We start from the raw sequence: 17568 nt of genomic DNA, 5'->3' as shown, positions 1-17568 counted from the left end.
CTGTGTAAAAGTCATACTTGTATGGTGAGTGCTTGAACTACCATCGGTGTCTTTTAATTTGGGTCCTGAAGCGTCCTTGAGCTTTTTAGGCTTTTCATTGCATTCAGACAAAAGGATCTTTAGCTAAAGATAGTCATTAGTTGTTACCCCAGGCTCCTATTTGTCCACCCACTCAAAAAAAAAAACCCTATAAAATCTGCTGAGCAAACAACAAAAACATGCCATCGATGCAAAAAGTACGTCTAGGATTGATTCTGCGTCAAAGTGATGGCAGTTTAGCTGACAACCACCAGCCGCAGTGAACGCAAACTATTCATGTTGGAGAGGTATTGCTCTGACTTTTAGGGGTTGCCATACTAGTCTCAAGGTTCCGTGGTAGGGCCAAAGTTCAACTATGGACGTCCTCTTCATTTGAAAGACTTTTGTTTGAGTGGCACAAGCCGGCAAGGCTTAGAATTTTAAGGAGCTACTGGACTCTGAGGTGGAGAAGCAGTGACTTTAGCAGCTAGTACCACATTTCATCTTCTGTGGGATATAAACATTTACATTCTTCTCCTCAGTGTGCTAATTGAGATTAGGTGGAATCAAAGCGTGCGTGTCAGGCAGCAATTTGTGTCGTACATTCCAATCATACCGCTGATGATCTTCAGCTCTCAAATGGGATCTTCTTTGGTCTTTGAGCTTAGCCGGGGACATTCTCCAGGAATGCTGTTATTATGGGGACTCTGTGCAGCTTCTAAAGTGACAGGCATGTCCTCTGTGGGGTCAGGATATGAAGACATCCATGTTATGGAGTATTTGAGAGCCAAGAACAGAAAGCACCAGACGTTCATCAATTTGGAGAAATGTAGGGTTAATGTCAAAGTACGCAAGACCTTAAGATAATGTACTTTTATTAAGGCCACAAGAGAGTGTGATGCACTATTATCAACAAGAGATAACTGTATATTTCATTGGTTTAAATCAGGGGTGGGAAACTCCAGTCCTCGAGGGCCGTATTCCTGAGACCTTTACATGTGTCCGTGCTCCAACATACCTGAATTAAATAAAAGGCTTGTTATCATGCTTCTGCAGAGCTTGATGACAACACTTTGGTTTCAACCAGGTGTGTTGGAGCAGGGAGACACCTAAAAATCTCTAGCCCTCAAAGACTGGAGTTCCCCACCCCTGGTTTAAATGTAAAAATGTGCCTAGTTGACCTCAGTTGACAAACAGTCATACTCTGACTGATAAAACTCTTCTTGACCTTAAATGGCACTTGTTGGCAGTTTAGCCAGAATCGTAAGGCTTATGCCTTTCATAACTGTGATGAAATCTAAAGCTGTGAAAAAAAAAAAAGAAGCCCAATCCTCCATGGGCGTAAAGCACATGTTCCAGCTGAAGCCCATGGGTATGTGATTTTTAGAAGGAAGGTTAAAAATAGAGCAGTGTTTTGAGGCATCAGAGTGACATTTCGGCCTTAATAGTGTTTCCTCAGCAGTGAAGCATTTAATGAATAGTGGTTTAACTACGAACAATAATGTAATGTCAACATTGTATGTCAGTGACTTGAGAAATATATGAGCCTCGGGTTTAGGGACTAGATTTTAGGGGCCACTCTCCGACATCATGAATCAGGTATCACAGAACACATTGGTGTAGCACTAGCCATGTATCTGGCATAGATAAGAAATACACATAATGAACTCAAAAACACAAAATAACACCAAACGCACACAAAGGGCATGTACTACGAAACTGGATTTCCTCTTATCGCGCAAATTCAGTGTGTGCTGTACTACGACGCTGGCTAACTTCTTCTCACCGCGCTAAATCACCATGGTAACTTAGGCTGACCCCCCGAGTCTGGTCGAGACCAGGTTTTGTTGTTGGATAAATTCTGAGCGAGTAAAGAAGTCCCGCCTCCTGACCAATCAGTTCTCTTGGAAAATGACCTGCGCATTGTTAGAAGATCCTGGTTGGTGCACGGAACTCATTCATTCATGCATACGCTATAGTCACGCAGAAAGCATCAGCAGGAACATTCTACAGTGAAATAATGCGCTCTCATCCCAGTGTGTGATGGAGGATGAATTATGGATTATAATTCTTCATATTTTTAAAGAAGTAATCCTCAATTGTGACGTAAATTTGCTCCACAGTTTCTACGTGTTTGTGATTGGTCGGACAACTGCAATCTCCACCCCTGTCACTTGACAGGAGTGCGCACGTCGCCAGGCTGAAAACACTCCGTGAACGTTTTTTTTATATCCTGTCTCGTAGTACAGGGGATCTCTGATGGAGAATGTTTGGTTCGGTGAAGCCTGCTAACGGAAAACAAGTCATTTTAACATTATTGTGCCCAATTTTTCACTTCTATGTATACATAACTGGTAAAAAATGTGAGAAACCGACCATATCCAAGCAATAAGTGTCAGATATCAGTCCAAACAGGATCTTCACTTTAAATTTCCTAGATTTTGTGACAAATTTCTATTTAATTACAGAAAAGATGATGTAATAATTTGAGGAAAATTGAAGGATTTTGTAAGAATTTTGAGGGTTTTAATTTTTTTATTTTAACGATTTATGATTCAAAATCATATACTTATCCAGCTTTGTAGTACAGGCTCAAAAGGATAACCAAAATACACACACATACAAAAAATAAATAAATAAAAAATAACAGAAAAATATGCAAAGAGACAAGAAAAACATGAAATGAGAGAAAAATCGACAGAATTACAGAAAAAAATACATAAAAATAATACCAAAATAAACAAAAAAACAAAAACAAAACAACAGATTAATAAAAAAGATGACAAAAATACATTAAATGAGGAAAAAGTATACAAAATGATTTCAAAAACACATGAAACAACAAAAATTTTGAGGGTTTTTTTTTTTTTTTTTTAAACGATTTATGATTCAAAATCATATACTTATCCAGCTTTGCAGTACAGGCTCAAAAGGATAACCAAAATACACACATACAAAAAATAAATAACAGAAAAATATGCAAAAAGACAAGAAAAACATGAAATGAGAGAAAAATCGACAGAATTACAGAAAAAAATACATAAAAATAATACCAAAATAAACAAAAAAACAAAAACAAAACAACAGATTAATATAAAAAGATGACAAAAATACATTAAATGAGGAAAAAGTATACAAAATGATTTCAAAAACACACGAAACAACAAAAATAGTCTAATCTCTTTGCTCAGATTGGTCATTATTCCAAATGCTGACATGTTGATAATGTGGCCCTCACATGTTAGTGGCCCCTGTGCTGTAGGTAGGTGTAAACAGAGCATCCTCTGACTGCAGAGCAGCACCGGCCATTGGGATCGTGTTTCTTTAAGAATGTAAGGTGGGAGAGACCCTTTTCCTGACGCGCTCCTGGTGCGCAAACATAAATTTAGCAGCAACGTGTTTGCTGGTGGAACCAAAAAGCGACCGTTGAAAGTGCCATGTCGTCTACAATACTTTCCTACAGCTGACTCTTTTTCTTTTTCCCTCCCCCGGTGAACCGGAGCACAGCGCAGCGCAGCGCAGTGAGCGGGACGCACCGGCACCGGTTCAGAGTGTCTCAGCTGTCTCTCTCTCTCACCACTTTCCCAGACTTCACTTGCTTCCGAGATGAGTGGGAGTAGTTTGTGCAGAACTGGACTGGTCCTCCTGGCTGTGTGTGTGAAGGTAAAGTCCCACCTTTTATTGTGAAAAAAAAACATTTTATTTTTTTTATTACTTTAAACACATTCATTTTTAATTCCAGTAAGGGATAGTTTAACCTCCACATTGCAGGTTGTAGACTACCTCTGATAGCAATGACACTTGTGTGTAAATATTTTGTGGTCAGCGTCAGGTACCGCACATGTGTCAAACTCATGGCCCGGGGGCCAAATCCGGCCCATTGGAGCATCTAATTCGGGCCGCAGGAACAAATAAAAATGACACGAATCATTGTGTAGATCAAACTCAACAATATTTGCCTGTGTAGTGTAAAATAAACCTAGCGCGAAAGTTTCCTACGATCGACAGTAATCGTGCGCAAATGGCGAACTGCGCACGCACGTCGGTCATGTTGAAAAAAGCTGAGAATCTTTCCTTTAATTTTTAGGGTTTGGGTTTATCATAGTAGGAAAATTTAAGGTAGCAAAATACTGAAAGTATACGTGTAAATATTTACTACGCAGTGCGTAGGAAACTTTCACGCGTGGGATTATTTTACACTACACCGGAGCTCACAGTTTTCCTGGTGCTTATGTTTCATGATTGCAGTTGTTTTGAATGATAAACAGTTAAAGAAAAAAAAAACCCTCAAAATTCTTACAAAACCCTTCAATTTTCCTCAATTTATTACATCATCTTTTCTGTAATTAAATAGAAATTTGTCACAAAATCTAGGAAATTTAAAGTGAACATCCTGTTTGGACTGATATCTGACACTTATTGCTTGGATATGGTCGGTTTCTTACATTTTTTACACGTTATGTATACATAGAAGTGAAAAATTGGGCACAATAATGTTCAAATTACTTGTTTTCGCTTATAAAATCTGTGGCCCAATGGAGATCAAACTGCTCCTTATTTGTCCCCTGAACTGAAATGAGTTTGATGCCCCTGAGGTACCTTTACTATGTAGAGTTTGCATGTTCTCCCATTGCCGGCATGAATTAAATACACAAAATGACTCATAAAATACTATAAAAACGATACAAAACCAGAACTGTATATACAAAAAATACTAAGAAGTACACAAAATTAATTAAAAAAACCCATAAAATCACAGAAAAATATACAAAACCATATACAAAACAACATCCAAAATACACAGAATGACTCCAGAAAATATACAAAATTGCAGAAAAATAAGCAAAACGAATGCCAAAATATACAAAAATAACAGAAGAATATGCCAAAAGATGTTAAAAACTAAAAATGAGAATAAAAAAAGCACCTGGTACCTTACTATGTGGAGTTTGCATGTTCTCCCATTGCCGGCATGAATTGTGACCCATGTGAAAACATGCCTGTTAGTTTAATATGAGTCTAAACATGCCCCCTTAGTGTGTGAATTACTTTTCCCCCTCCCCACAGGAAAACAATAACAACAGATTGTTTATGAGAGATCCATTTCTGGCCCATTAGTTTGTTTTAAAGTCTTAGTTTTTCTTTCAATCCCTGGATTACTGTTGAGTTGCATAACAGAAAGTGATGAGCTGCTTTTCTCCTTCCACTTATTTCCTTTCTACCACAAAAATGCATTACCGCTTTAAATATTGCAGTTAATTTGTGCTGTTGGATTTAAATTTTGGCCCCAGGTAGTTTGTTTATATAATAGTTTTCAATTTCCTCTGGCATTACCCATTCTTCTTCTTTTTTTTAAAAAAGAAACAAATAACTTGTTGTAGTTAGTGAATAATAACTAACTTTTGACAGTGTATTTTGGTATTTTCCTTACCAGTTTCTGTGTCAGCCTGTGTAAAAAAAAAAGGTGATAATTGTTGGCTTTATCCCTGCTATAGTTAATACAATTTTCCCACTTGAATTTAAGTAAATATGAGGCTCAGTGGTTCCCAAATGTGTCTTCTATTCTTTTGGAAAGAAAGCAGAAACTTTCCTAAATTGTAAACTAAGTGTTGTGACAATAAACACCTTCTTATGCTTCTTACTGCAAGTGCTGCAACGCCACAGGCCACAGTTTTAGATTCACGTGTGGAATAAAGGATGGAGGAATGTGAAAAGGATGTAAGTATGAGGTGATGTCATGTTGGAATCAGTCGTGAATTGATGGTAGAGAAGAAGAAAAAATAACACAATGGAGAATCAGTAAAATGGGACTTTTGTGTTTAATTATTCATTATTGAGCTTGTTCATTTTTCAACTTATTTTTCTTTTTTTTGGGACCAAACGAGTCTTGCAAACCGATACCTGACATTTAAAAGAGAAATGACGTGTTCATTCTTCAAAAGGTCAAACACCTTTACGGCCAAACAAACTCCATAAATCACAGCCCTCAGGCTACGCTAATCACCAATGAAACACTTGGTTGCTGCCACTCTTTTTCCTGCAGAGCTAAGAGTGCTTTTAAATAGAGCACAAAGCAGTTGTTTGGTGTGTGCATGGCATTTTTAGTGCTCAAACCACAGAGACACTTGGCCACTGTCGGCATGAGTAAATGACCACGACAGGTGCTTCAAGCGCTTTAAGATGATTCGGGATTTCGACGCTTTGGCTGTGTTCGAAATGGCATACCCCGCACTATGCACTACAAACGCAATGAGTATATTCTTTCTATTATAGACTATAAGTATGGTTACGATGATGAGCATTCCCACTAAAATATACTTACATGTTTCCCAAGATGCATTTCGAACCTACGACAAAAACCCGAAGCACAATGAGAATAAATATCTCCGTTGATTCGCCACCTTTCTAAGTTCTGAAAGCATTTTAAGCGAGAAAGTGACCAAGTAGAATATCAACATGTGGTCATTTGGTCCATAAAACTCACAGAAACACATTTCATGCCGACATTTTGGAAATTTTTGGAGACCTGCCATTGTGCTCCTGACAAAATATCCGGTTAACGTCAAAACGAGAGCTTTATACAAAAGTGTTTAAAACTAATGGGACACAAGAAAAGATGCTTTTGTTTTGAAAATGAGATGTTTGATTTTTAGCTTGAAGCCGAACCCAGGACGATTTTCTGTTCGACTCGCAATGCATCATGGGGCTCACCGTGCCTACTTAAAACATGTTCTGATATGGTATACATCTGGGTATTTTTCGCATACTCAATCTTTCCACGCAATCGAATTGAAACGCACCACATACTAATTTTGACGTCAGACTTAGTATGAGTAGTACGTTGGTATGCCATTTCGAACACAGCCAATGTCCAGTGTTGGTCAGCTGAGGTTACGTGTTAGATAGGGATGTAGGAAAAAAAAAGTTGTGACATTTTACAGAAGCTTTGCACACATTGTTTGATTCAGCTGCTCAAATATAAACAAATGATATTTTCTGTCTTTCCATGTTTTAAATGAATCATGCTTCAAAGGACATCTGGTCTCTTACGGGGCAGGTTGTGCTCTACTAGAAGAATTGATCATTTTAGCACGGGTCCGTGAGGCTCTGAATAGTCTGTCAAAAAAAGACTTGCGGTTCAGGTGAAGACTGTGTACGTTCTGGCTGTTTGGGATGACTCAGATCTCCCTGTTCTCACACACCGGCGCTGACTCTGCTCGGCTTCCTTTGGAGGAGAGGAGGGGGTTGTGGGGGATCAGGGGCCAACAAGTGCTGCCTCTCAGGGTCTCTGGACTCTGCAGTGGCCTTTTCTTTTCATCCGTGCTCTTGGGTCGGAGCCTCCGTATTACTATTTGGCAGAAGAATGCAACTCTTGACTTCTGTGTACAGGCTTTTGGAAGTTGTGCTTGTGTGATTTGTGTTAGTGGGGGCTAAATGGCCTGTGGCTCCAACCCCTAAATGGATGAGGCCTTTTCTTTGTGGGTGACACATGACATCGTTCTAGTGATTCTTGGAGGGTCTTGTTGACCTCGCTTGATTCCACTGGTTTGTTTAGGGAAAGAATGATCATTTCCAGAAAGGCTTTCTTTTGGTTCTGGATAAAGACTTAAATGTTGCAGTGTGTGTCGAAACCTATTGATACTGCCACAAAGTGTTTGTTTAAGATGTCCTACTTAATGGCAGCCAGGATAGATTTTAGCATCTCACAGCAATTATTGCAATAAGAGAGTCAAGAAAGTCTATATTTATTCATCTGCTTTTTGATTTAATTTCTATTCCTCTTGGTTTTTTTCTTTTGTTTTGTTGGATGTCTTGTACATAATCTGGTCCTTTGCCCTCTACCATCTCCCAATATGGATTTTTTTTTTTTTAAATCAATCAATTGTTTTTCTATAACAGATGGAGGCAAATTCCACAGATAAGACCCTCTTTAGCGCAGCAGATAAAACACAGACAAATAAACAGGCTGTGACAGTGATATCTACTGAAGTGGAAAACATGACTCTCTGGAGTATTGCTGTTGAATTATGCGGTATGTGGCTTCAGCGTTTGATGGATATAATCAGACTTTGTCACACAGGAGGGCTACAACACTCACTTTCCTGCATGCCTTTCCTCTAATTACTCAGCTGGAATTCAGAAGGAAATTAACCACAACAGCAACCGATTTTGATGTTTATTCAAGGAGATACTCCCACTCTAACTGCAGCCAGTAGAGTGTTTTCAAGTGTTTGGGATTGGGAAGCTTTGAGTTCTAATAGCAGGATTAAGTGGGGTCATGGCGTGCAAATAGTCCCGCGCGTGTGTCCGGCAACAACAACATCGCTCTCTGGAATTTGTGCTCCTAGGGCTGATGGTTTGATCAGAGAGACCACAGTCGTTTTCACAAGTGGCTTTGTTGTGGATGCAAGTGGAATGGAGAGTGGGAGTTGCTATTGGGGCTCGGCAACTCCTAAAACGCAAAGAAAAAAGGCTTCACAGAACATCTGGCCAGTGATGGATGGATGAAGCGAGGTTTTGGAGTGCGTTAACAAGACCAAGTGTTTTCAGTTACACTGCAAAAAACTTTGATACTCTTGTCATTGTTCCCATCTGGGCCTAATCTGTGGAGTGAGACTGAGCGTTGTTTTGTGTAGAAGCATGTGTGCGTGCACTAATACTTGTAATCCAAGGGGAAAAAAATGCACCAATACGCACATTTGCATGATTTGTCAAAGTATCCACAGACTTCTTTTTCCTTTTCAAGCTGTCCACCGAACATCTTGTCATGATTGCGGTATTCTCCTGTGCAGGTGGAACATGATGCTTTTTTGAACCCTTAATATTTCAACAATTGCTGCTTACCCTTTAAGGTTTAGAGCAAAAGGATGTAGCTTTCTGCGTTTTGAGCAGACCATTGAAGGACACTTCCTGCAGAACAAGATCGTTCTGTGTGAAATCTACAGAATGACCCAGTTGGTGCAGTGGGTTAGCATCTAAATGTTTGTAACATTTTTTTTTGTAAATCTTGACATTTGCAGTTGTTATTTTATCAGATGGCATTTCAGAAAAATCTTGAGATCAAATCAGAAATTTGAAATCAGGCATTACCATTTATATGTAACCCAATGCAGACTATCACTCATTGGTCTCACTGGGCACATGACTTGTGTTAAGGCTAGTCCCGATACAACTTTTTAACTTCCGATATGATACTGGAATTGCGACCTTACCTATTGGTCGATACCGATACTGATCCGGTACAATATCAGTGTGAATCATACATACTTTTATCACTTATTTTGTAGTGTGAAATGCCAGAAAAGGCTTGGTTAAGTGATATTTCACAACAGAGAACACTTGTCATCTTGCTGGAGCCGAGTCTAGAAAGGACTTTCTTGTATCGGAGCGCTTATATTAAAAATTTTATATGTAATCTGATACTTTTTTTTGCTGATTTCGAACCAACATCTGATATCAATATCGGATAGGGATACTCCTGTTGTCTAGTTCAGTGGTGCCAGACTTGAGTCAAAGCCAACCCTATTTTGCCCAAAGTGAAAATCACAATAAAGACAATATACCAGAAGTGTCAAGCTCATTTTATATCATGGTCAACATTATTCCCAGTTTGATATCAAATAGACCGAACACAAATTTTTTTAAACAAAGAAAATAACAAGAATTTGCCACGTTTGTCCCCTACCTTCATATTAATCCATGTAAATCAATACTTGCAAATAAAAAAGAATCTGCTTTACATCTTAAACATTACTGTGTAGGGGTTTTCTTTATAATTCCTGTTTTCCACGTGAGACCACATTGGGTCTTGCGCGGTCCCTGAAATTAAAAGAGTTCAACACCTCTAGGTCTAGATCCTTGTTTGGCTAAATTTTATTCTCATTTGAAGATTAGTAGCATCATGTTTTTTGCCCTGAATGCTTTGGTCCACTTAAAACTTGAGCTTGAAAAGTAGAAACAGCAAGCACAGCTCAGTTTGAGGCAATCTACAAACAAGGGTTTACTAAGTCCAACCCTGCTTGTTGGAGACTTCAGAAAGTCAAAGTTTGGAAAGGCTTTGGAAAGCTAGATATCCTGCAAACCTGTTTTGCATTCAGCACAGAGAAATTTGAGCGGCCCCACTGTTATTCCCAAACTCTGGGCAAAAAAACAAAAAAAAGTAAAACAACATGTTTCACAAAACGTCAAACAATTGTTTTGTCATCAGGCGCTGATGAACTAAACAGGCCATGTGAAAAGTAAAAAGATATGATTGGGAGAATAATGTCGTTTCACCTCCAAGATTTACTGGAAACTGATACAGAAACGATGCAATGTGAGTGTTCAGAGTAGCCTGGGCCAGTAAAAGACATAACTCAGTGTGATCATGTTAAATTGTCATGCCAAGGACTAAACAAGAGGATTTTCTGTTCGGACAACGATATTAGGAAGAAGTGATGAGATTTGATGATATCATGAAATTACTAACTGATTGAAACGGCTGTCTCAGTTTCATCATGAGTTGCCAGCAGATGGCAACATTACAGCAAAAGGACGTTTAGAGTCCACTTCATCAGGATTAGCCTCTGTGCTGTGCTGGAGCTCCACGGGGAATAACTCGCTCTTTTTCTTGGATCTTTTTTGTGACTGCCCACTTGTTCCTGCTCTACTTTCCCAATGAAAGTATTTGTTCCTTGATCACAAGATTTATTTGCCATCGCTAAAGCTTGAAAGCCAAGCCTCTGGCTCTTGGTTCCACTGATGAAACATCTAAAGCTCCATCTGCAGTGATCCCTTGCCCCGTCTATTAGCTCGATTGCGCGTTGTTGTTTTATCCTGTTGTGTGTTCCTGGCCTCAGACTTCATATGCGGCAGCTGGGGCCATCAGTGAATCATCTGGCTTGCATATTTTCGCAAAAACACACCCGTGGTTGATCTAAAAAGACGCAGAGACTCTGGCTTGAGCACATGGGTTGATTTCCGTTTGTTATGTTCTGGCCTGGCCTTGACCTCAAACCCGTACCACGGTGGGATTCCAGTAGGAGTAATGGGGAGCGGTGCTAACAAGAGTGGAGAAGCAACAATTTGGCTCCTCTTCTCGTGTATAATTAGAAGTGAGGGTCAGGTAAGAGGTGTACGTCTAAGAGTGCTTAGAAGGTTTGTCAGCAGTTGCATAGAAGCCAGGTTGGACACAAATCAAGAAATCAGAGAACCTGGACAGTAAACATTTTGGCAACAATGAAATACCTAGCTACACTTAATTAGATTAAAATACCAGAAAGTCTGCCAAAGGTTTAAGATGGCCCATTTTAAAGAAACAAATAAATGGATTATTAATGATGTGATACTGCTGGGGATTCAAGTGATCACATCAGGGACACACACAGACATACAAGTGTCTGAAGAAAAAGGGAAAAGGAGCTTTATTGATTGAGTGTGTTGGGATGGGTTGCGTGAAATATACTTGTTGAGCAAAAAGAAATAGAACAAAGAACAAAGCCAGCGGCACAGAATGAGAATTTGAAAACATAATTTTTCAAGTGTAGCTTCCTGGACTTAATGGAGATGGTGTAATTCCAGTTTTAGTGACTGGATGGCTGGTATGTGAGAACGAGTCTCGTTATTGCTCCTCAATGACATCACTCCTCAAGGGAAGAGAAGGTTGCACACAAGTGTGAGAAAAGTTTGGATTAAGTGCGGAATAGACTGATGGCTGATTCCAGGAGAAGCATGATTGACTGGGAGTCTCGCCGGCTGCTGTGGTTAATGTTTGCGGGGCTAATGATGCTTCCTGGGGTTCTCACATCTGTTTCCCTCCTCGTGGACCCATGTGCTTAGAGTACATGCTAAAGAGCCGCCTACGACTAAACACCAGAGACTCAATTACAAATGACGTACTATCAGGAAGTTCACGTCCACAGCAGTAAATTAATCAGCAGGTTATCAAGCAAATCTGGTGAACAGGTCTTTTATATGATTGTGGTGCCTTTTTGTTCCCATGAAAACAAGGTAACGGAGTAAGGTCTTTTCTCATTTGATCAATCTCTATTAAAAGTTGCTTCAGCACTTGGACTACGAATGATTTTTAATCAGTCTTTCGCTTTCAGTGTATTGATTCTGACTTTCTTTTCTAATGACTTGAAAAGCCGAAATGCATTTGATGTAGACAAGAAATGTGGCCGGCACAAAATTTTGCATATTTTTGAGCCGAGTTCTCCACGCTACAGGGGAGAGAGTCCATCACAATTCGCTAATTATCTCTTGTGAAGGGATTTAGCAACCTAGCGAGCTATTGGCTAAGCTAGTAAACATGATTGAGTAAGAATTGTGCAATATTTCAGGATCGTCATCTTGGAAAAAGCCAAGTGTGTATCCAATGAGCTAATTAGGACAATATTGAGAAGTATTTGCATAAAGCAGTGAGTACTAGGAAAGGGCTGATGATGATTATGGGGCCTTATATCAACTATTTTCGTTTTTGTTTGAACCGTTTATTAAAATGTTTTGTATCTTAAAGTGTCTGACTTGAAATAATACGTTTTTAATGACTGTTGTTTTATACCGTACTTCTTTTTGTTGCCTTAGCATTGTTTCATTCTACATGGTAATGCTAAATTACCTTTACTTGAGATTAGGGTGTGTATTGCCTGGCATCTGGCGATACAATTCGTATCCCGATACGATACATCCCAATATTAAAGTATAAGACAATTATTGCGATTTGAAAAAAAAAAAATTATATGACTTTTTAGAAACAACTAATCTGTAAATTTCTACACCTTCATGGGAACATTATGTATGAAATATATTTTATTGGCTTATTTTACACTCAAAACATTGGCTTTAACATGCCATGTGCCAACAACTTGAAATAAAAAATAACATACAATCTGCCTGTGGCTTTTAAACCAACTCTGACTTAGTGCAACATGACTTCAGTGAAATTTATCTGAGGTATATGCCCCTAGAACAACAAATAAATGCAGAAAGTTAGTACTTTTTATTTTGATTTTATTGAAAAAAACAAGATGGTCAACATGCCCAGGTTTCAGAGCACTTCTTTGTGCTGTTACAATGTCTCCTGCAGTGGAAAAGACTTTCCTGGTTAAATAAAGGTTAACAAAAATGGATATAATTTTTCTTTTTTTTTTTAAATAAATAAAAATTGATATGGATGCATAGAGAATCGATTCGAGAATGTCGCGATATATCGCCGAATCGATTTTTTTCAACACCCCTACTTGACATTGTGTATTTCACATCCTGGCAGTTTGTAATTGTTGGCCCCCCCAAAAATAATGGATAAAAAAATGTAAAATGACTGGGTCATTGAGTTGTTTCCATAATTGTGTTGGCTGGGTTGCATAATGTAATGGGATTATTGTCAAACATACTCGACTGTGCTAATGTAAGTTTGAAATATACAGTTTGCTATACTTGTTTCTGCTGTTTTTAAACCAAGATCCATCCATCTATCCAATAAAGAGCAGTTGGTTTGATTGTTGACTAAGCTAGATGGGGCCTTCGAGTTTCCAGGATCGCGGAAAATGGAATGAGAAATGAGAAATAGCACTATTGTTGTTATTTATAATTCTTTGAAATTATTTTATTCAACAAAATCATGCTGAAATTGCAATGTGACAGGGAACATATTCTTACATTTATGTTTTGGGACAATATCACACATTTACACACAATTGTTTACCGTAAATGGGTGGGCAAAGAGACGGAAATGTCAGTTCTCCCGCAAACAATGACGGAGTTCACCTGCTTTCAATAGGAAGAGCAATATGACACCCATACCAACATATTTTGGGACAATAACACACATTTAAATAAAAAATGGTTTAACTGGGATGAAATTGTGGAAATTTTGCAACGGAAAATCAGAACCTCTATCTAGTTCATGTCCCAAAATGTTTTCAACTAAGATCCTGAGCACTGCATATTGCCCATATGTTTTGTGAAGTGCATTTACCCTACTTATGTGGTGGTAAAGTCCTTTATTAGTGGAGTCCAGTATACTGTTTTGACACTTGCACACACTCAGTGCACAGTTCAACCAAGTCACCCCAGTAAAGAGGCCCGGCTCAGTCTCCTCTACCCTCTGCCCCTTGCTGGGAAATCTGTGTGGTCCTCCACATGTGCATTTTAAATGTTTTTTTTTGGTGTGTTTTACAAGCGTGACAGACTGAGATGGTAAATATCTGTTATTCTTTAGGTTGTTTGTAAAATGTAAGCAGTATTTTCCCATGATTTACTAGTCCCACATGTGAACCCATCTGCAACCTTTATTTTAGGGTTATATTTTGTTCAGAAAACCTACAGTATACAGTCTTATTGTTTGTATGTTTTGCAGCAGTGAATATCTGACCATAGTTCGCTGCTCTCTTCAGTCATCTGTGTGTTACATTTGTGGTGCCACTGGGGAATCCTGGTCCATGCATTCCTTGTCTGTGCAGTGACATCATACACTGTGAGGTCTCCGTTTGATGTCTGGGCGACTCCGAATTGTACCATCGCACAAAAATGCAGTCTCATCCATACAAGCAGCTTGTTTGAATCTGTCGTACTCAGGTTTGAATCCTTTCATCACCTTCCCTCCCCTCCCCTGGCCGCTGATGAAGGACGTGCAGCTTGAAAAGCATTTGGCAAACCTAACCTGACAAAAGTTCACATATGACATTGAGCAGTCGTTCTCCATCTTCTCCACTTTGCTTTAACCTCAGTGGGGCATAACACACCGCTAAAGTAGGTCTTGTGTGTTTTGCAGGGGAATAGTTGGAATAGTTGGCATTGTGGTGATCAGGTGGCCTATGAAGCCACCTTCATGGTATGACTGGAGTCCGAGGAGAGGACTGAGAATGTGATTATTTTTACAGTATATACAGTATGTCTTTGATTTTATTTAGTTTGTGTATTTGACATGACGGAATGGAACTTATTTATCAGAAGCAAAGCTTAAAACTTCTGTAAATGTGTCCAGACTGGTTAGCTTTCATCTGCTATACCTAAGAAATGTGCACTAGAAAACAAACTCAATGAGTATATACTGTCTACTGTATACTACAAGTACTGCTAGGAGGATTAAAATGATGACCGTTCCCACTGAAGTATACTTCCAAGTTTCCCAAGATGCATTTCAAAGCTAGAACAAGAAAAACCTGAAGCACACTGAGGCTAAATATCTCTGTTGATTCGTCACCTTTGATCAAGTAGAATATCAACATGTGGTCATGTGATCCATAAAACTCGCGGAAAACACATTTCATGCCGACATTTTGGAGATTTTGTGCTACTGACAAAACATCTGGTTAACTTCAAAACAAGAGCCCTGTTTACAAAAGGATTGAAAAACCAATGGAAGGCAAGAAAAGATGCTTTTGTTTTGAAAAGGAGAATGTTTGATTTTTTTAGCTTGCAGCCGGTCCCAAGACGGTTTTACGTTCCGCTCGCAGTGCATCATGGGGCGGTTGAGTATGACTCGTGTGCCCATTGTGCATCCTTGAAAATGTCCCTTTATAGTATACTATACTGTACGTCTGGGTATTTCTTGCGTACTCAATCTTTGCATACTATCTAATGTGAACACACTTGATACTTATTTTGACGTCAGACCGAGTATGAGTAGCGTTTGTATGCCATTTCAAACAGCCACAGTTATTAAAGTAGTCTTTTTTAAAAATACTGTATGTAGTCTTTTACAAATAACAATACAGTGCCAAACATAATATTTGAAACAGTCGTGAGGTTGGGGAGGAATTGTTATGTTGTGTTTACATTCTACCAGTGAGTGTGTTTGTGTGTGTGTGCGGTGAGGTACAGATGGAAATGATCATGTTTTAAGTTGTAATATTTGTGCCCAGGATCAGCACATATGCCCCTCAGCTTCCCAGGCTTTGTAAGTACAAGTAAACATCGAGGTCACATGTTTTGTCTTGATGCATCGGGAGCAGCAGACTGATGTGATGAGAGATACTGTATGTGTGTGTGTGTGTGTGTCAGTGCATTAGCTGATGTTGATTGGCAGTCGGGCGCAGCAGGAATGTGGCCGACTGCTGCTCACTGGAGGATAGGTACAAACTACTCTATCATCGCATGAGAAAGTAATGCTTAGGGGCAAATCATTACATGATCTGAAAGCACTCAGCCTGGGCCAAATATGCAGAAGCCTGCATGAACCTTGTAGAGGTGGGTATTGTGGTAAGTGAAAGAGGGAAGGTTTGACGGATCATAAATATAGATGATGGTTGTTTGTTGGACAAATATGGGAAGATGAGTTTTAGATTGATTTAACAAGTTGAGAAGGATTTATGTCAAGGATTCATTTATATCCCTCAGATGACGGTGTCCAACATTTTTGGTATTATGGTTAAGATGAAGGTTAGACACCTGTCTTTACCTGTCCCACAGGCTCTTCTCCCATATGCTGCAATCACTGTACCAAAGAAGGAATCACTCATTTTGTCTGTAATAAATAAATCGAAATTATATTCTAGCAACAGCACAAGTCAAAGCAGAAAGAATTGTGGACAACCCCTCATTCTTGACTGCGTGGTGTCTTTTCGGTTACGGTTTCTTTTATTCAGACATTTATTCTGTTTTTCAGGAAATTGTCTTTGACCTCCTAACATGTTTCGACTGTCAACTGCCAGTCTTCTTCAGAGGGATCTGCTGATCCCGTTGATGTTTCTTTGACTTCCGCGTAATAATTCCAGCAAGTTCTTTTTGAGTATTATCTTAAGGCATATGTGTCAAACTCAAGGCCCGGGGGCCAAATCCGGCCATTTACAGCATCAAATTTGGTACGCAGGATAAAGTCCAAAACACAGAAAACATGAATCATTGTGTAAAAATACCAAGTAATTCAGTTGTAGATATCTCAGCCCTTCCAAATACATAAATTCAATGAATATCCACAATATTTGACAGGGTGCACAGTTTTCCCACGCTTTCATCACATGAAGACAGTCATCATTTCTAATTACAAATTGTTAAAAAAGAAATCTTTATTTTTTTTCCCAAAATCCTGCAATTTTATTAAAATTATTAAAAAAAAATTCCCCATGTTGAATAAATAAATGGTCACGAACTTTAGTAAGTTTAAAGATCGGATATCGTCTCTAACTATTACTTTACGTATATATTTATAGGGCAGAATAATGTTGAAAATGCTCATTTTCCCACCTAAAATTTGTGGCCCTCTTGAGATCAAATTGGTCCATATTTGGCCCTTGAACTAAAATATGTTTGACACCCGTGTTTAGATTTCTTTTATTCAGACATTTATTTTATTCAAAAAGAAGACAAAAGCCATCAGCAGACGCCTCTGAAGAAGACTAGCAGTTGACAGTCGAAACATGTCATTTTCTGCACTTACCTCATTATTTGATGTATTTAGATCCCGGACAAGCCCCCAAGTGTTACGGCGGTTTGGATGAATAAGTAGAAATCTCATGTTTTGCATTCTTTATGTTTGTGGATCTTATTCAATATCTTAACAGATTTATATGGCATCAAAATTCCTTTGGGCTCTTTTGTATTTCACAAAACCTAATAAACATACAAGAG

At 38.8% G+C, this 17568-nt stretch overlaps 1 protein-coding gene across 4 annotated transcripts in view; it reads left to right on the top strand.

Annotated features, from left to right (window-relative positions):
- The first annotated feature begins 3397 nt into the window (after positions 1 to 3397).
- The window catches only part of adamtsl3 (ADAMTS-like 3), a 119961-nt gene continuing 105790 nt past the window's right edge, over positions 3398 to 17568 (top strand). For all 4 annotated transcript variants that reach the window (XM_028473929.1, XM_028473928.1, XM_028473931.1 and 1 more), the window contains exon 1: positions 3398 to 3681. In XM_028473929.1, the coding sequence (XP_028329730.1) occupies positions 3625 to 3681 (57 nt within the window). In that variant the 5' untranslated portion in view covers positions 3398 to 3624. The remainder of the gene's footprint in view (positions 3682 to 17568) is intronic.

This window comes from Gouania willdenowi, chromosome 18, assembly GCF_900634775.1.
Source record: "Gouania willdenowi chromosome 18, fGouWil2.1, whole genome shotgun sequence".
Classification (NCBI taxonomy): Eukaryota; Metazoa; Chordata; class Actinopteri; order Blenniiformes; family Gobiesocidae; genus Gouania; species Gouania willdenowi.
Note: the sequence above shows the minus strand (reverse complement) of the source record. Positions and strands in the feature narration are given on the sequence as shown.